The sequence below is a fragment of the Microtus oregoni genome, unplaced genomic scaffold (assembly GCF_018167655.1).
Source record: "Microtus oregoni isolate MIOR12 unplaced genomic scaffold, Mior012 000071F_ref0000514, whole genome shotgun sequence".
Classification (NCBI taxonomy): Eukaryota; Metazoa; Chordata; class Mammalia; order Rodentia; family Cricetidae; genus Microtus; species Microtus oregoni.
In genome coordinates this window covers 1,221,420-1,241,846 of record NW_024543978.1, presented here as the reverse complement: position 1 = coordinate 1,241,846, position 20,427 = coordinate 1,221,420, and the positions used below count along the sequence as shown (strand labels likewise).

At 45.5% G+C, this 20,427-nt stretch overlaps 1 protein-coding gene across 2 annotated transcripts; it reads right to left on the bottom strand.

Moving 5' to 3' along the window:
• Positions 1–11: 11 nt before the first annotated feature.
• Positions 12–20,426, bottom strand: Tcfl5 (transcription factor like 5). 2 transcript variants are annotated; one of them, XM_041641725.1, is made up of 6 exons: positions 19,813–20,426; positions 18,782–18,965; positions 18,207–18,369; positions 14,651–14,897; positions 11,261–11,402; positions 12–435 (listed from the first exon to the last, which is right to left on the bottom strand). In XM_041641725.1, the coding sequence occupies exons 1-6, from the start codon at positions 20,424–20,426 to the stop codon at positions 313–315; spliced, it is 1,473 nt and encodes a 490-aa protein (XP_041497659.1). In that variant the 3' UTR covers positions 12–312. The 2 variants fall into 2 exon arrangements, with proteins under 2 accessions (XP_041497659.1, XP_041497660.1); XM_041641726.1 differs by having other exon boundaries at positions 14,651–14,894.
• Between the last annotated feature and the right edge of the window lies 1 nt (position 20,427).

Genomic DNA, 20,427 nt, shown 5'->3' with positions numbered 1-20,427 from the left:
TGAGACTCAAGAAATTACCAAGGATGTTAATTTTTTTTTATGTTATCATGTTAAGAACACATGATGGTGTTGGAAAGGTAATTGAAAAATTACTAATTATCAAGATGTCTTCATCCTCAAATGTTCATCCGGACATAGTGGGTATTTTGTTTAAATAATATTTTCACAAAATGTGCTCTCAAAGTCCTTCCTGGAGTCCCACCAACTGGAGCCACATCCCTCTCGAGGACTCAGAGCTGAGCTCTGGGATGGCAGGCATGTGTACGATGCCGAAAGAACGGCAGTTCTCTCCCAGGTCTTGGGTCAGTCCAGTCACTTGATCTCCATGGCGGGGCTGCTCTGCAGACTGCCCTGTGCAGGGCAGGTCACCAGGGATTCGGGTCTGGTCAGCTTTAGCCTTCTGCCAGTCTTACCGCAAAACACGCTCTCAAATTCCTAAAGTCAAGAAGTGATCATTAATGCACTGAGTTCAAAGATGTGAATGCTGCTAGTTTCAAAAGCACAAGAGGCTGAAATTAGGAGCCATGTGGTTTCTCAAAGTACGAGGTATGTGAGAAAACAGGAAAAAAAAAATGTCCCTATATCAGTTATACTGTATTTTTTTTTAGATTTTCCAAAAAAATTCTCAGTGTCCGAGTATGTGCCAAAAATGGTTTTTATGGTTAAAAAAAACATAAAATATACCATTTTCATCATTTGTTAAATGTCCAGGTCAGTGTTGTCCCTTCACACACACTGGTGAGGATCCTTGGTTAGTCAAGGACTAGGTAGAGTCCCTGAGGTTGCTCTGCACACAGTGAGACCAAGAGCAACTCCCTGCAGGTGGCTAGTCTGCTTATCACCCAGCTTTCCCTGCCCTGTAAAAGGCCATAGGACTAAAGTCTAGACAATGCTGGCCCCCTAAACACAGAGTTGGCATCAATGTCACCAGATAGCTACCAAGTCTGATGGCCAAGCATTGTGTGAGGGAGAGCCACTCAGGAAGGCTAGTCTAGAAGATGCAGGAAACAAGTAGTTAACCATTTCCATGAATTTGTGAGATTCAGAATGTGGGAATTCCTACAAGATAAGTGACCTTGAGAGGAAAGGGACCAGTATTTGGTTTTCAATTCAAATACACAAGCTTAGAGACCTGTGAGTGCAGACAGACGTTGAGATGGCTGTCTACAAATGAAGGAAATAGCTGGAAGTGCTCTAACTCACTAAAGTAGGAGGAGGCGAGGCTCAGGGCCTTCACTGTTCTATTGTTTTTCATATTTAGAAATTTAAATATATATATAGTGTTCTAGATTCATAAATCCAGGTTTGTAAGTCCCTGCTTTGGTAAATATGTATAGTAAAATTTGGTGTTTTCATCACTTGCAAGTTTACAATTCCATGACATCAAATACTGTGTCTGTCACCAAAAGCTTCTTCCAAATGTCTCTTATCATTCCAAAGAGCAATTCTGTCCTCATTAACCATGGGATCCCACTGCCTGCTCTGACACACACCAGTAAGTTTCCATCTTAATGCTGAACATTTTGTTATGTGTGTCCACAAAACATTCTGCTTGTCCACTCTCTGCTGATGAGCACTGGAACTGCTCAGCCAAATGTCAGTTTGATTCTAGTTTTGTGGAACTACTGGGTCATATGGTAATTCTGGGAATGTTCTGAGAACTACCGTACTGTTCTCCAGGGGCTACACCACTTCAATTTCACCATCAGGGCACAAACAAGTGTTAAAATTTCTCCAGATCAAAAAAAAAAAAAAAAAATTTCTCCAGATCTCTCCTAACTCTGGCTATTTTCATTTTTTGTTTTGTTTTCCTGATTGATATTAAGGTACCTCACTGTTCTGTTTTTGTTTTGCAGCAAACTCTGGCTATTTTCATTTTTTGTTTTGTTTTCCTGATTGATATTAAGGTACCTCACTGTTCTGTTTTTGTTTTGCAGCACTGGAAAACAAACCAAAGACCTTGCAAGTACTCATCCCAGGAGGGTGATGTCCTAGAACCCTGTGCAGAAAGCCAAGGGATGTCTTGAGGGCCCACATGGGCCCATCTTTGGCTGAGCACTATGGGAGTGGCAACTAAATGCTTCTGGGAGACCTGAGAGGGTGGAGCTGAGAGGGTACTCATGCCCTGGGAGCAATCCCCAGCATACACTGGGCACTTGAGGGGGAAAGGCAAGAAGACCAGAAGTTCAAGGTCAACCTGAGCTACACAGAGCCTGAGGCCAGCCTGGGCTACCTACATGAGCTATGAGGACTTGTTTCCTAGTCCTAATACAAAGAAAAAATGCTTTAAATGCACTCATTAGGAAGAGACTGAGAGACATAAAATTTTAATTTGAGGACAGAGGAAGGATGGTTATTCAATTAATAAAAAGCAAACATGACCAAAAAATACTAATGCATACAGAATAATCAAGGAAGCTGGAGCATGGTCCTCAACAAGGAGGGGCCCAGAATGGCCAATAGGCAAGGAAAACATAGAGCAGAACAAGGAATACAGTTATTTTGTGCAAGACGTTTTATTTTTAGAACAGAGCATTGCACAGTTTTGGCCACTCAGTGACACACAAGTCATAGGTACTTGCTGGGTGGCTGACAGGTACTTCTGGTTCTAAAGAGGGAAAGAACCTCTACAACAGCAGCTTCCCTGGAATCTGAGAGTATTTGAGAGGTGTGACTCTACCTCTTGGCTTCCTACTGCTCCACCTGTGCCAACCATGCTCTCATGAGGACATTTAGAAACTTGCAGTCATCAAGCTACAAGTTCCAACCCCGAGGCCCCTGAACATAGGCTATGCTGTAGCAAATGGACCTATATCAGCCTCAGCAAACCTCTAGCTGTTGGGTTCGTCATCCACACTGCAGAGCCCATCCAGGGCTAGTGGCAGTCTTCTCTGGGAAGCTGTGTTTACTGCCTGCTGTATCAGCTCCACATTGAACCCTGTGTCAGGTGAAGTCAGTGGTAGAGAGGATTCAGCTTCCCAGGGCACCAGGCAGATCCACCCCATAGGCTGCATGAATGACACCTACCTGGTATGGGCTGTACTTGGACGAGAGCATAAAGGATGCAGTTTAATGGATCACATTCTCCATTATATACAATACAGCTTCTGGTTTATGCATATCAGCATGGGACACTGCAGTTATCAGTGGCAGGCACAGATCCCCAAGAGTTTTGCCATGAACCTCTGCACGGAAGATGGTACTCAAAATGACTGAGCGCAGTCTCTGCAAGGGGCATCTTCTCTACCCTGAGAGCAAAAGGCTGAGTCTACGTTAGAAAGGATGATGGAGGGTTCTAGACTCAGGAAGGTGCACCACTATCTAGGTTAGAAAGGATGGATGGTTCTAGACTCAGGAAGGTACACCACTGTCTAGGTTAGAAAGGATGATGGATGGTTCTGGACTCAGGAAGGTGCTCCACTGTCTAGGTTAGAAAGGATGATGGAGGGTTCTGGACTCAGGAAGGCGCACCACTGTCTAGGTTAGAAAGGATGATGGAGGGTTCTGGACTCAGGAAGGCGCACCATTGTCTAGGTTAGAAAGGATGATGGAGGGTTCTGGACTCAGGAAGGTGCACCACTGTCTAGGTTAGAAAGGATGATGGAGGGTTCTGGACTCAGGAAGGTACACCACTGTCTAGGTTAGAAAGGATGGATGGTTCAAGACTCAGGAAGGTACACCACTGTCTAGGTTAGAAAGGATGATGGATGGTTCTGGACTCAGGAAGGTACACCATTGTCTAAGTTAGAAAGGCTGATGGATGGTTCTGGACTCAGGAAGGCGCACCACTGTCTATGTTAGAAAGGATGATGGATGGTTCTGGACTCAGGAAAGGCACACCACTGTCTATGTTAGAAAGGATGATGGATGGTTCTGGACTCAGGAAGGTACACCACTGTCTAGGTTAGAAAGGATGATGGATGGTTCTGGACTCAGGAAGGCACACCACTGTCTAAACAGTGAACACTGCATATCAAAGGGCAGATACTTCACCTGCCTCGGCTGATTAGCTGTAGGCTCCCACACTGAGCCAGGGGAACCCCATAATTAAGAAGCTGAAAAAAAAAAGACTCAGAGGAGTGGACCCCCAGGAGGGTGATGTCCTAGAAGCCAGTGTAGAAAGCCAAGGGATTTTTCCAGGGCCCCCCAAACCCCTCTCTGGCTGAACACTGTGGGGGCAGCAATTAAAGGCTTCTGGAAGGAGACCTGAGAGGAGGGTGGACTTTAGAGAATCATATGGTCTCTGAGCTAGCAATAAGGAAGACAAATAATAGGGCAGCGCTAGCAGGGGACAACGAAACCAAGGAGTTCCCTAACACCAGAAGGAATAACAGCAGTTTTCATTAAATTGGGGGAAAAGGCCTGGGGCTGAGACCTATGTGTCCAGGATAGGGTCTGGGAGTATTCAAGTGAAGGTAGGACTTCATAGCAAAGAGGACCCCTCCCTTGGTAACAAGAGGAAGGCAAAGCAGATGAGAATGGGATGGCAGTGGGGCTCAGCAGCCTTGAGCACCTTGCTGAAATCCACAGCCACGAATCCCTAATAGCCTTTCACACCATAATGAAATGTTACCAGTGACCCTGGACTGGATTCCAACCAGGGAAATAGCTGTGGAGATGGGCATTACTGGTAGGAGAAAAATGTAGACATTAATTGTTCTAGGTAACAGTGCCCACCAATGTTTCACACGCTAATCTTGACGTGTTTTGCTTATCTAAGACAATGCACAAAAAAGCAAACACTGGAGAACTAAGGTATAAAATGGCATCTGTAATTCACTACCAAATCATTCAGACATAAGCAACCTGGGACACTGAGCAAGTCCAGATTGGTTCTTATGATATCTATGTCTGAAATTACTTTACAATTAAAAAATCATCACCAATAACCCAAATCAAGAAGGGGACATTCCACAGACCACTGGCCAGATCTCTTCAAACCTCAATGCTACTATAAATGGGGGGTGGGGTGGGATTTTAGTTGCTTGGTCTGAAGGGCAAGGCAGAATCAAACATGACCAATCAAAAAGTTATGAGCCATGGCTGGATAGTGAGGTGAGAGGGAGAAACAGGATGAACAAAACAAAAACTCCAAGTCAGGTGACGATAATATGCAACATGAAACAAAGCACTTGGGAGGCAGAGGCAGGAAATCTCTGAGTGTGAAGTCAGCCTGATCTACAGAGTAAGTTCCAGGACAGCCAGGGCTACACAGAGAAACCCTGTCTTGAAAAACTTAAAAGAATCCTTACAGAAATTTAAGACACTGCCACCAGCTTTGTGGGGATGACATGGGTAGAGATCAGTCTTTTGGAGCCTGTATAGAAATCTTTCTAGATGCTCTCTTTTCCATCTTCCTCTCGGAGAGGCAGCTTCGCTTCTGCCTCTCTCCCCACTTCTCCGCTTCCCCCCTTCTCTCTCTCTCTCTCTCTCTCTCTCTCTCTCTCTCTCTCCTTCCTTCACCCTTCCTCCTCCATAACCCCCTGAATAAACATTCAACCTCACCCTGAAAAAAAAAATGAAACAGAAATCTTTCTAGAGGAAGATACAAACCTGTAATTGTCTCTGGGGGGTGGGGAGGCTCAGTGGTTAAGAGCACTGGCTGTTCTTCCAGGACCCAGGTTCAATTCCCAGCACCAATATTGTTGTTCCCAAACATATTAACTCCAGTCCCAGGGGATCCAATGCTCTCTCTTGGCCTCCATGGGCACCACATTCACACATGGTTCACAGACATACATACAGGCAAAACACTCCTACACATAAAATGTAAAATGTTTTTAATTAAATATGTGCATGGATGAAGTACTAGCATATCAGCTGAGAGGTTAGGTGATGGCCACACATGTATTCCTGGTTCTACACGTCTGGCTAGAACACTGCTATGTAATGGTCATCTACCTATATCATACTCTCTTCTGCCAATACCACTGCATCTCCATCAGGAGCTGGCCAGACCCGAGAGGTCAGCATGCCCAGCTAAGGATGGGCTGTGAGCCGTCCCTGCACCTTCCCACTGTGCCCCACACTCAGTACACCACAGCAATGCTGAACTGGGGCCATTCCCTCCACTACCTTCTGAATGAGTCTGTTTCCAGGGCTATAGCTGCAGCCTTCTCAATAGCAAGTAACGAATATAAAATGTGCTCTGACCATGTATCTCCCAGCCAAAGTCCATTCAGGGGTTCTGATTCTTAGGAAGGTCCCATAACCACTGCACTCTGGGCAGACAATCATGTGTCTCCTCCAGCCCCAGCAGTGAGGCTGCGGATACTGCTCGCCTCAGTCATGATATGTGTGTGGCACCTCCACTTGACAATCTGTGGAACTGCAGCTCCCAGCCTCTACATTCTGACTCAAATCCAAAGCTCCTCTGCAGTCCACTGGCCCTCGAGGGGCTTCTATCCTATGCAGAATCTGACTGCCACTCCTTATCTGCTGTTCCCTTTCTCCCTGGGAAGCCTGTTACGTTAGGACAGATCTGAATGAAATGGGTACTAACAAAATTGGGGGGGGGCACATTTAAAATCTCATTATTGAATCCTAAAGAACAAGAATATACATGCAAATAAGAGGGGGAAAGTTACTATCGAAATAATCAAACCTGAGTATGTTTAGGCCAATGATAGCCCAATAACCTGGCCCAGAAATCATTTATAAATTCAGTGAGACAGAATTTTAAAAATAGCTTAGAAATGTAATAGTCTCCCCAGGGAAAAGGACATCAATTGGTTATCCAATACCAAATGGCCAGCCCTGAAAACGTATATATAAATAACATTATAAAGATTAAGCAAGTTATATACTTAGAAATGTATATATTATACACACACACATGTAACAATTAACAAATAAAAGAGGCCATGAATTTGAAAGAGAGCAAAGAGGGGTATATAGGAGGGTTTAGAAGGAAAGGTAAGGGGGAAATGATAACCTCAAAAGGGGGATATTATAACCTCAAAAAGAAAAGAAAAAATTTAGTTTTAAAAGCCTCATCTTTTTAGTATATTCTAAAATTTTATTTCAAAAATTTTAAATACTTTTTTTGAACTGGACTATATCGCTAATTCACCATGAATAGGTACACAGAGGCAAAGACTAAATCTTTTTAACAAATAGTAAAGCTTTATTTTAAGACAGACCAGTGGTCTATTCTAGCAAACAATGTTACCAATAACCATAATGATCCGATTAGAGCAAACAGCAGCGCTCTAAGTCACTCCAGGTGTACTTAGAAACAGTTCACAATGCTGCATTACGCCACTCGGACACAGGTGCTAGAAAGGGACAAGGATAAGCATGGCAAGGTCCAGTCCAGTGTGACTGGGTCCTGGGCAGACACTCACCAAGTCCAGTCCATATGTGACTGGGTCCTGAGCAGGCTCTCACAAGGCCCTTGCCAAGGTTCCAGGTTTGCTGTACCACCTGAACCCATTGCCCAGGACACTCCTGCTGGGCTCCACAGAACATGGGTCCAAAATCAGTACCCAGGTGTGACGGCTTTTTTTTTTTTAAGATTTATTTATTTATTATGTATACAGTGTTCTGCCTGCAGGCCAGAAGAGGGCACCAGGTCTCATTACAGATATCTGGTTGCTGAGAACTGAACTCAGAATTGAGCAGCCAGTGCTCTTAACCGCTGAGCCGTCTCTCCAGATCCTGTGGTTATTCTTGATTGTCAACTTGACCTCACTTGTAATTAACTAAATCGAAGCAGCTGGGTACACTTGTGAAGGTTTTTCCCTTAAATCATTCAATATGGGAAGACCCACTTTTAATCTGGATCTTTTGTGGGGAGAAGGTACACCTTTAACCTAGACCATACCTCTGCTGGCAGCCTATACAAAGGACACTGAAGAAGGAAGCTTCATCTCTTCGCCTGCTGGCTCTTACCCTTGCTGACAAGTCCATTCTTCATGGGCATTACAGCCTACTTGTTGGGGACTTCAGTGTGTACTGGAGACCAGCTGAGACCTCATGGACTGAACGACCACTGGATTCTTGGACCTTATGCTGGTAGACAGCTATTGTTGGACTAGCTGGACCACAGACGGTAGGCCATTCTAATACATCCCCTTTATAGCTTTAGAATTCTATCAGTTCTGTGCCTCTAGAAAACCCTATTACAGATTTTGATGTCAAGAGTGGTTCTAGAGCAACAGAAGTATAAGGATGAATGTTTAAGTATCTGGAAATCTGGAATATGTTTTCCAATTTGTCAACACCTACGGTTACTGAAGTCTCTCCAGATACTTAAGCCTCTTCTGGAAATTTGGAGAGTACTGAAAGCCCATCGTGTGACTTATTTTGCAAACTTAAGGAGACAAATGTATTTGATTACCCTGATTCACCAACTGGGAGAGGTAAAAGATTTGTGGAAAATAAGGAAAATGATGATGGTGGTTAGTTGTTCCTAGCATCTCTGGATAAACTGACGAAGAAAAAGAATGAGCTCTGCAACAAAATTAGCCAACTGCTAGCATCTCAGAATACGGTGAGAGACAAGGAACTCAGCGAGAGAACTGACCTGCTCCAGACGTGCATATGCCTACAGGTTTCTAAGGAGCCCAGAAGGGAATCTTCTCTAGCAGTCACAGAACTTAAGATGTGGCTGAATTTCAGAGAAAATCAAATCCCAGCCTCAGACAGCGTCGGTGTTTAGAGGGCATTAAGTGGTAAAGAATAGAATCCTGTAACCTGGAATGGGATTGGTGGGGGAGAACTCTGAGCCTTCAGGTTCTCAAAGGGTTTATCTCATTTGAGGAAGTAGTTTCTCCACCCTCTGCAGAAGATGAACATACACCCCCACCCCGAGACATACTGCCTTTTCCACCTTTGACTAAGGAAATTAATCCTTCATCGTCTGTTAAACCAGCAGTAACTTTTTCTGAAGGAAATGCCAGGCAAGATAATGATGTCCTCCAGGGCCCACCAATGGGTGCCTCTAGACCTATAACCAGACTGAAGGCTAAAGGCCCTTAGTGGGGAGGTAGAGAGTGTAGTCCATGAGAAGGTACACTAGATGACTAAAGAGCTTCCTACTAGTGAGTTTCCTAGTTCATTCAAGCAGAAGTCTGGGGATATCTGGGGATATGGGGAAATGGATTCTTAGGGTGTGGTATAATGGTGGAAGGAACGTGAAACTGGATCAGGCTGAGTTGATATGGGCCCTCTGAGTGAAGAGTCTAGGTCTAATGGGGAAGCTCACACAATTGAAAAAAAAAGGTGTTGGGTGGTGGTGGCACATGCCTTTAATCCCAGCACTTGGAAAGCAGAGGCAGGTGGATCTCTATGAGTTCAAAACCAACCTAGTCTACATAGGGAGTTCCAGGACAGGCTTCAAAGCTACACAGAGAAACCCTGTCTCGAAAAACCAAGAGAATATCAGTTGCTATCATATTTGAGATATTAAAAGATGTCCCTCAAGGAACATTGCCACCTATTCTAAATTTATAATGCATTTGTGGTTATATGAGGATAAATTGTATCAGGCTAGGCATAATTATGACCTGGTTAAATATATGATGCACTTGCAATTATATTTGGGAACAGTTATATCACGTTAGGTCTAATTATGACTTGGTTGTTTTCATTTGGAAATTAAGCATGACACAACGAGATATGGCTGTGTGACAAGCTGACAAGAGGAGGATCTGTGATAGCTGTTCTTGGTTGTCAACCTGACTATATCTGGAATCAACTAAAACCCAAGCAGATGGGTACACCTGTGAGGAATTTTTTTTTTTAACTAAACCCACTTTGAATCTGAATCTTTGGGAAGATCCACCTTTAATGTGGGTCACACTGCCTGCTGGCACTCTACAACAAGAACAAAAAAGAAGAAAGTGTGCTCTCTTTGCCTGCTTGCTGTTGCTGGCAATTCCATTTCCTCTCTGACATTAGAGTCTATTTCTTCAGAAGTCCAGCATATACTGAAGATTCTTGGAAGATTCTGTCTTCCATTGGTAGACAGCTATTGTTGGATTAGCTGGACCACAGCCTGTATGGTGGTTTGAAAGAAAATGGCCCCCAAAGGGAGTAGCACTTTTAGGAGGTGTGGCCTTGTTGGAGGCAGTGTGACACTGTGGGAATGGGCTTTGAGGTCTCTTACTCAAGCTTCCCTCAGTATGACAGTCTGTTGATTTTCCTGCTGCCTGCAAGATACGGACTCTCCGCTATTCCTCTAGCACCATGTCTACCTGCATGCCGTCATGCCCCCTGCCATGATGATAATGAACTGAACCTCTGAAACTGTAAGTGAGTGACCTCAATTAAATGTTTTCCTTATAAGAGTTGTGTGGTCATGGTGTCTCTTCACAGACATAAAAACCCTAAGACAGCCTGTAAGTCATTCTAATAAATCTCCCTTTCATTCTTTCAGTTCTGTTCCTAGAGAGAACCCTAATACACTAGGACATCACTATCCCTCAAGGACAAAGGCCATACATAGGTGTGACCACCAGAATTCTGAGGTCAAAATCTAGCACAGGAGTCTCCCAAGCCCAGCACAGAACCCACCACAATTGCTCCCTTTCTTCCACCAGTCCATTCCAGGACTAAGACAACTCCCAAACCAAGCGTCAGTCCTTGCAGAACCAAGAGGACTGGCCAGCTACTACAGCCCACGTGTAGAAAGGAAGGAACAAAGGGCCAGCAGTCCCCAAGGAACAGGAAGTGTGTGAGCATCAAAGGCTCAGCCTGCACTGTTTACAACACACTGAAATCTAATAATTTGCCTTTCAACCCACCTGAAGGCGGAAGTCCAGACTATTGATTTGGCATTTATCTACTTCTTGTAGTCCCACCTCAATTGTTGCTATTACTTTAATTTCTTTCAAAGCTTTCATTTTTCTCCCCTCCCCAGGTCTTAACAAACACTAAGCTTGTACCCAACACTGAGCTAATGAGAGGAAAATATCATGTCCTGAATGCCATTCAGACCCAACATAACAAGTACTCAATTGGTATCTGACAATTGATACTGGACAATCATCCATATTTCATAAACAAATCTGGGCTGTGACTATTACTTTAGTAAGTGACATCAACAGGCAGAACTCCCTTCATACTGGACTTCATATCTGACCTCAGAGTCCAGGATACCCAGAGCAGTCTAAAAAGAAGGGATCAGAGGCAACACTGACAACTGCAACAGAAAATTCTCAAGTTTCTGCCCCCTTTTCAGTCACTACATCAAGAAGATGCCCATCTTCACTGAGCACAATTTAGGAACACTGAAGTCTACTTCATGAATACTTACCTTTTTAAGAGAATCCCCATGTCTTTCCTGAATGTACTTCAGGAACGCTGTGGTCCACTGAAGGGTTGTTGCTTTATCTGTCTCCGCATTGCAGAACGGAACTAAAAGATTCAGCTCATCACAGCAAATGCGGATTCTGCGCCTGCAGTCAAAATCCACAGTAATCACACAGGATGGCTGATGAAGTACAGGAGCAACAGAGTTGCTCATTCAAAGAAAGCGGAATACACAGAGCTGACCCTGAAAGCTAGGAGGTGTGTCCCACCTGGAAGCCTCAGGTAAGCTAGTGGGCACTTTGCCACTGCTGCCCATGGCCACCAGAGAACCTGTAGTGGCCCAGCGGTCTCCAGATCCCTACACCTTCTCTATTTACTTCTCATAGGTCAGCTCTCCATACCAGGGATAGCTGCAAATCCCTGAACTCAAGAACAAAATTTCTGGGCAAGTATTTTTTGTTGTTGTTCACTGTTTTCTCTTTTTCCTGCAGTGCTGGGCACTGAACTCCAGAGCCAGCCCCAAACTGTTATTTAGGAATCACGACTTGCTTTCAACACACAGAAATACGTGCTCAGGCACAAGCATAGCTTTCAGACTGAGAGGGGTGTGATGAGACACACCTCTAATAAAGCACCTCAGAGACGGAGGTAGAACTATCACAAATTCGAGGTCAGTCTGGGCTGTGTAATGAGACCCTGTCTCATAAAAACAAACTTGTCCATTTTTAGGGAATTTAGGGCTAGGGCTGGGGATGACGCTCAGAGGTAGAGTGCTTGCCTATTATTCCATCACCAGCACTGAAAAAAAATCTTGAGAGAATTAAGCACACCTGTTTTAAGCTTTACACATTATATCCAGCATAAGCAAAGCCCTCACTGTGCCGACACAAACAGTATCACGGCACGGCACACTCCACACAGCTTCACACCCACACCTAAAGTCAAGGGGCAGCTAGCGCTTTCTGCATGTGCTCTTATTTCTAGTTGAGAGTCTAAACTCCTTCCCTATCAGCTCAAGTAGTTCTGACTCAAGTCTGTGCTGTAAGGAGCAACCATATCCTATAAGTGAGAAACTCAAGAAGCACAGAATTCATTGGAAGCCATTAAACTAGGAGGTATCGAGAATTCCGGAGAGCAGCAATCCCATACGTCTCATTAAACACACATCAGGTGAGCAGTACTCCATTTACAATTCACAGTAGACTAAACAAGTCCCTCAGGTACACCATGACCTGCGTACAAGTATAAGAAAATGTCTGGGGGGGGCTGGAGGGATGGCTCAGGGGTTAAGAGCATTGCCTGCTCTTCCAAAGGTCCTGAGTTCAATTCCCAGCAACCACATGGTGGCTCACAACCATCTGAAATGAGATCTGATGCCCTCTTCTGGCCTACAGGCAGACACATACAGAATATTGTATACATAATAAATAAATAAATATTTTAAAAAAAAAAAAAAAAAAAAAAAAAAAAAGAAAATGTCTGGGAAACCCTGCCTCAAAAAAAGAGAATGCCTTTAATCCCAGCATTCAGGAGAAACAGGCAGATGTCTGTGAGTTCAAGGCCAGCCTGACCTATACAGCAAGTTCCAGGACAGGCTCCAAAGCTACAGAAAAACCCTGTCTTGAAAAAACCAAAACCAAACGAGAGAGAGAGAGAGAGAGAGAGAGAGAGAGAGAGAGAGAGAGAGAATGAATGCTGAATGCAATGGGGCTGGAGAGATGTCTCAGTAGTAAAAAGCATGTTTTTTTTAATGATGTTTTCTTTTTTAAAATTATTTATTTATTATGTATACAACATTCTGCCTGAATGTCTGCCTACAGGCCAGAAGAGGGCACCAGACCTCATTACAGATGGTTGTGAGCCACCATATGGTTGCTGGGAATTGAACTCAGGACCTTGGGAAGAGCAGGCAATGCTCTTAACCTCTGAGCCATCTCTCCAGCACCCCCCAAAAGCATGTTTTGCTCTTGCAGAAGACCCAAATTCAATAACCAGCACCCACATGGTGGCTCACAACCACCTGTAATTCCAACTCCAGGGATCTTCTGACACAGCAGTCACCAAGCACGCACTTAAGCAACTCATCAACAAAGAACAACACAGCTGGAGAGAAGGCTCAGTGGCTGCTCTTCCAAGGACAGAGATTCAACTTCCAGCATCCGCATGGTGGCTCACAACCATCTGTAACTCTAGGCTTAGAACCCAATGCCTTCTTCTGGCATCCACAAGCACACAAGTAATGAAAAGACATAATTTTTTTTTGATAAAATGAAGAAGAAATCCCAGCACTTGGGAAGCAGAGGTAGGCAGATCTCCACGAGTTTGAGGTCAGCCTGGCCTTTAAAAAAAAAAAAAAAAAAAAAAGGAAGGAAGGTAGATATCTACTTAGTTTTAACACATCCCTCTAAAAAGCAATAAATCACCTTGGCTTATTAAATAATAGAACTTCAATACACAATACTATTTCATTAAATACTATTATTCCTGAGCAGAAAACATACATGTAATACTCATAAATGACCAAATTGATTATTACTATTAAATAATGTAATAAAAAGCCAATTTCAATACAGAAAAATTACCCTTTTATACTACCTAGAGGAGCACATATAAAATCCACAGGCAAACTCATTTCAGTAACAGTTTAACCTCCTCTTTCCCAACACTGCTTTTTTCTTTTTCCTCCCTGTTCTTTTTTTTCTCTCTCTCTCAAGACTATTCAAGACTAATCTGTAATTCACTGTATATCCCATACTGTCCTCAACTGGAAGCAATCCTCCTACCTCAGCCTCCTGAATACCCCAATCACAAATGTATGCCACTATGCCTGGCTTCCCCAAATAAAACAGAAGCCTATGATGTTACCTACTGTGCAGTTAACCTAAAACCCAATACTCTCCTTAAGGACCTGCTGACAAGTGATCTTCTAGTGTCTGGAAACGGGCTTGGGGAGATTAGTGAATAACAGCCCACAGAACCTCAACTCTGCAAGCAACACAGCTCACAATAGGAGCCTGGTATTTAGAGTGTGCCTGATAAACAGTCATGTGATGGGCACCAACACAGTCTCTGAGCCTCTGATGAGCCCTCCTGTTTGGTGGCACCTTGTTGGTGCCCTGGGAACACAATACTGAAGTCATCAATTAGGAGGTCCTGTGTACCCTTCTGGGAGAAGACACTGGGGATTGTGCTCCCTAGGTCTTCCCACATACCTTGGGTCATTTTGCCTTGTACCCTGCCACTGTAGTCAGTCAGAGCATGAGTCCACCAGAGATCACTGAGTCTTGAGGACTCCTAAGTCTCCAGATAAAGGGTGAACTATCACACAAAGAGCCAGCACACCTACGACAACTGCATGGGTATGGGTGGAGCCCATGGTCCATCACTCTATTACCTTCTATCTCTTTCCATTCGGTTATGCCTCTCCCGACGCTGAGACCTTCCTCCCTGGGGTCCGCTTTGCGTCTGCTCCCCCAGGTTTGACTGTGAGGACTCAGAAGACTGCCAGGTGCCCTGGGAAGCTGTAGAGCCGTCACCCACATTCTGAATCTCTCCGAGGGCTCTTCGCTCCACACTTGTGTCCAACTGGCGGATTCTACTCCGATTCCTCTTATTGATTGCTTGTTTACATAGCGCTTCTTCTTTGCAAAAGAAGAAAAAAAGCCGTCATTTAGTATTTTTATTCTTGTTTTTCAAAACAGGGTTTCTCTGTAGCTTTGGAGCCTGTCCTGGAGCTCACTCTGTAGACCTGGCTAGACTTGAACTCACAGAGATCCACCTGCCTCTGCCTCCCAAATGCTGGGATTAAGGTGTGAGCCATCACCGCCCGTCTAGTTTTTATTCTTAACTCATTCCCATTAATGTGGAATATTTTTGTTGGGTGTCTTAACTCACATTGCAGCTGAGGATGTCTGTGAATTTCTGACCCTCCTAGTGCTGGGACTAAGGTGAGCATCACTATGGGTCATTTTTTTTTTTTTTTCGAGACAGGGTTTCTCTGTGGCTTTGGAGCCTGTCCTGGCACCAGCTCTTGTAGACCAGGCTGGTCTCGAACTCACAGAGATCCGCCTCTTTTCTCTCTTGACTGTGTGCCTGTGCACTCACCCATGCATACGCATGCTTTGCATTTCAATCCAAGCTTCTAACACCATCAAGTAGGAATTAGAGAAACAAGGAGCTATGACGACAGAAACCCTGGGCACTAAGCGGTGGTGGCACATGCCTTTAATCCCAGCATTAAAAAAATTAAAAATAGGGAGGCAGAGGCAGGCGGATCTCTGTGAGTTTGAGGCCAGCCTGGTCTACCAGAGTTAGTTCTAGGACAGGCTCCAAAGTTACAGAGAAACCCTGACTTGAAAAAAAAAAAATGGCAACCTTACCAAAAGCAATCTACAGAGTCAATGTAACACCCATCAAAATCCCAGTACAATTCTTCACAGACCTCTAAAGAACAATACTCAAGTTCATGTGAAGAAACAAAAAACTCACGATAGCTAAAACACCCTGTGCAATTAAGGAACCCTGAAGGCATCACCATCCCTGACTTCAAGCATATTATAAAGTACAGTAATGAAAACAGCTCGTATTGGCATAAAAACAGACAGGTTGACCAATGGAATCGAACTGAAGACCCTGACATTAACCCACACACCTATGAACACCTATGACCAATGGAATCGAACTGAAGACCCTGACATTAACCCACACACCTATGAACACCTGATTTTTTGACGAAGAAGCTAAAAATACAAAATGGAAAAAAAAAAGCATCTTCAACAAATGGTACTGATATAACTGGATGTCAACATGTAGAAGAATGCGAATAGATCCATATTTATCACCATGCACAAAACTCAAGTACAAATGGATCAAAGACATCAACATAAATCCATCCACACTAAACCTCACAGACAAGAGTGGGAAGTACCCTTGAACACACTGGCGCAGAAGACCACTTCCTGATTATAACACCAATAGCACAGACACTGAGAGCAACAGTTAATAAGCAGGACCTCCTGAAACTGAGATGCTTCTGTAAGGCAAAAGATAAAGTCATAAGACAAAATGGCAGCCTACAGAATGGAAAAAGACCATCACTAATCCCACATCGGACAGAGGACTGATCTCCAAAATATATAAAGAACTCAAGAAACCAGACACCAAACTTCCAAATAATCTAATTAAAAAATGGGGTAGAGATCTAAACAGAAGTCTCAACAGAAGAATCACAAACAGACAAAATCACAAACACTAATGACAGCTCATACTGGAGTGGATATAGAGTAAGGGGTACACTCCTCCATTCCTGGTGGGAATGCAAACTTGTACAGCTGCTGTGAAAATCAATATGGCAATTTCTCAAAAAATTAAGAATCAATCTACCTCAAGACCCAGCAATATCACTTTTGGGCATATACCCAAAGGAGGCGCACTCACACCACATGAACATGTGCTCAACAATGTTCATAGCAGCATTATTCATAATAGCCAAAACCTGGAAACAAACTAGATGGCCCTCAAGCAAAGAATGGATGAAAAAAATGTGGTCCATTTACACAATGGAGTACTACTCAACAATAAAAAACAATGACATCTTGAAATTTGCAGGCAAATGGACGGAACTAGAAAAAAAAAGTCATCCTGAGTGAGGTAACCCAGATCCAGGAAGACAAATATGTACTCATTCATGAGTGGATACCAGACATAAAGCAAAGGATAACCAGCCTGCAGTCCACAATCCCCAGTGAAGCTAGCTCCCTCTTCCAGAAACAGATGGAAGCAGATGCAGAGATCCACAGCTAAGCACTGGGCTGAGCTCCCGGAGTACAAAGAGAAGGAAGAGCGATAATATGAGCAAAGGGGTCAAGACCATGGTGGGGAAACCACAGAGTCAGCTGACCCAAGCTAGGGGGAGATCACTGGCTCCAGACTGACAACTGGGGAACCTGCACAGGACAGAATGAGGCCCCTGAAGGCAGGTGACAGTGGTAGGGCAGTAATGGGGCCACTGGCAGTGGGACCAGGACCTAATTTTAATGCATAAACTGATGTTGTGGAACCCATTCTCTATGGAGAGATACCTTGCTCAGTTTCAGGGTGTGGGAGCATTGGTCCTGCCTTAATGAGGTGATGGGACAGACTTAGTTGACATCCCAGGAGAGGTCCTACCCTCTCTGAGGAATGGATGAGGGTGGGGGGAGTTGGAGGAGAAGAGGGTTGAGGACTGGGAATGGTGTGTAAAAACTAAATAAAATTAGAGCTGGAGAGATGGCCCAGTGGTTAAGACTACTCTTCCAGAGGACCTGGGTTCAATTCCCAGCAACCACATGGCAGCTAACAACAATCTGTAACTCCAGTTCCAGGGCACCCAACACCCAAGGCAAAACACCAATGTATATAAAATAAGAATAAATAAATTGGAAAAAAAAACCTAGATAAAATTAATTAAAAAAAAATGATAACCTTTTCCAAGGAGGGAGAGGCTGAACTGAACATCAAGGAAGCAATCTGCTGATGGCAGCTTCTTTACCCCAGACCTCTGATCACTCAGTGGCCTCTGCTGAGTCCTGCCACCCCCACGACACAGTGTTATTTCTATCTCTCTGGAGCTTTCAGCTGATTTCAGGCTCCATCATCAACCACAAAGTATGAAGTAAAATAAACTACAAAGTACTTACAGGGTTACGGCACCTTGTGTGTCTGTCGTTATTTTACGGTTAAGAAAAAGCTTCCAAATTTAAAGTGTCCAAATTTGAATAAACCATGATGTTCAAAACTCAGAAGGAAGTTCAAAGAGGAGACTACTGAGGATGGGAAGTGTGGAGTGAACCCAAGACCTCTTACACGTGTACAGAAAGGGCCTCTCCTGTCCGGGCCACCAAAGCCTAAACACTCTGCAGCTACAGACTGTCAAGCGTACACACACAGCCACCACCTGATTTATCACCTACCTCCCACCTTAATCCAAACCTGCTCGGGCAAGGCTTTGTTTCTACTACCACCTGTCTGTTTGGTGGACTCAATCTCTTGCTGGTAACAGAAAGAAAATGCTCTAGGCAATCCAATATCCTGGTGCTTGGCAGCTTCCAGTATAGAACATGAATTACTAGAACTCTGGAAAATATTAAGTAACAGGAATTTTATCAATACATGTAGCTGTGTCAGCTCTTTACAGAACAAGTAAACTGTACTCAATAGAATTATGCTCAGACTTCTGAAAAACTTCCTTTTTTAAAAAGATTTTCACTGTGTATGTGTGGGTTGTGCACATGACTGTAGGTGTTCTGGATGCCAGAGGGATCCCCTCCTAAAGCTGGATGTAACAGGCAGAACCAATCTTGGATCCAATACACTCTTAACCACTGAATCATCTCTCCAGCCATTTCAACTAGGCTATTTAATAACGCTCAACAATACAAATATTTCAACCTTAAAAAGGCAACCAGTTCTATTTAAAAATAAGAATCCTGGGACAAGATGGCACTAAACTACGAACTCTGCACTTAGCACAAACGAAAGGCTTTACCTGTGTCTGTGCAAGGCTGGGATTCCCACCAGTGGAGCAGGCACTTGTAAACAGCGGGTAGGTGAACTGCAAAGCAGTAGTGGCAGCAGCAGTTTTATTTTTCACTAAGGTCGTACATTTGTTTTGTTGCTGGTGAAGAGGAACATTCATTAATTCAGATGGATGCCGAATAAGAGTTACCAAACTGCCAAGACAAAAGAAAAACCCAGAAACCTGAGGAATAGGTGGTGGAGAGGCTCCCAAAACACTGCCATCACCCACTCCACCACTATCAGGTCACGCTAGACTCCGCCCTGCTTCTCAGGCGGTCCTGGACATGGCCAGTATGATCCACTGGCCAGCGGTGGTGGAGGAGTTCACTTGCCTCCTCCCCGCCTGCAGCACTCCCTGACACCAATCTCTGTCATCCTCCAAAATCTGGCAAGGATAGGCAAGACCAGGACAGCCAGAGCCTGAGTGAGTGGAAAACTGCTGAGTCCGTGTCTTCAACAACTACCTGGAAGGGCACTAAGTGGGCCAGGAACTGCCACAGGTTTCAGCTTAATCTTACAACTCCTGCCTTTCCCTTCCACAGGTCCAAATCTGCACTGGAGGCCAGAGCAGCTAGTTTTCCATGGTACTCAGGAAGGAGACAAGAGAGCAAAGGGAACCGTCCCCAAACTCTTCCTCTCCTTTTTGGAGTGCAGTCCCAAGGTATTCCTTAGAATTGTCACTCAGCGCTTGTTCGGTGTGCAGCTTTCAGAATCACCCTCAGGTGAAGTGAGCGCAGGCGGGCATAAGACCTCTCTAGCACCTAGAGTGCCTGCCCCTTTGCACTGAACTTCCTAGAGATCTTTGGGGAAAGTTGGTGTCCACGCAGCCACGGCAAGTAGCCCTGTGGATCCCGTCCAGGTATCCTCCCAGACCAAAGAGGTGGTCCTGCAGGAGCCCCTTCCAGGTACCACCCAGACCCTGCAGGCGCCCAGAACGACCCCTCAGACGGCTCTGTGAGCCGGCCCCTCCTCCCTGAGGCCCCCGCGCCCCGCACGCACTTGTTGAGCGCCACGCCCGATTCGCCGGGCTCGGCACCGCGAGGCGCAGGCGGCTCGGCTGGCATGCTGTTGAAGCGGTCCTCCAGGCGGACGCGGACGGTCGGCTTGGCCCGGGCCTCGGGCGCGCCGTCGGGCCCCGCGCCGCCCGCGCCCTCCTTGACCGCGCCGTCCGTCCGCGTCCGCGTCCCGTCCGCGCCGCCGGGCGTCTTCTCAGCGGCGCCCGCCTCGCCCAGCAGCATCATGCGCAGCTCCTGGAAGTCGACGTGGCCCAGGCACGGCGCGTCGGCCGCCAGCGGCGGGCAGAGCACTGGGTACACGGGCGGCGCCGGCGCCAGCGAGCCCGCCGCGCCCGAGCCCGCGCCCGGGCCGGCTAGCAGCGCGGAGCCCAGGCGTGCCTCGAGCTCGCCGTCCGCCGCCTCCATGTGCGAGTAGAGGATGTGCTGCAGCTGCGTGTACTCCACTTCCGTCATCTCCACCAGACTCAGGTCGGTGGTCGTGAAGCTCAGTCCCGGCTCGCCCAGCGCCGCGTCCCCGCCGCCCGCGCCCTCGGGGCCCGCCTCGCCGCCCGTCGCGCCCGCCTCAGGCGGCGGCTCCCGCGGCCCCGGGCCCGACATG

Excerpts from the sequence above, each read along its gene's own strand:
- Tcfl5 (XM_041641725.1), bottom strand. The coding sequence starts at position 20,426 with ATGTCGGGCCCGGGGCCGCGGGAGCCGCCGCCTGAGGCGGGCGCGACG. Across the intron at positions 14,898-18,206 it reads GGTTTGGATTAAGGTGGGAG|AAGAAGCGCTATGTAAACAA; the intron begins GTAGGTGATAAA and ends TCTTTTGCAAAG. Across the intron at positions 436-11,260 it reads ATGGGGATTCTCTTAAAAAG|GAATTTGAGAGCGTGTTTTG; the intron begins GTAAGTATTCAT and ends TCTTGACTTTAG.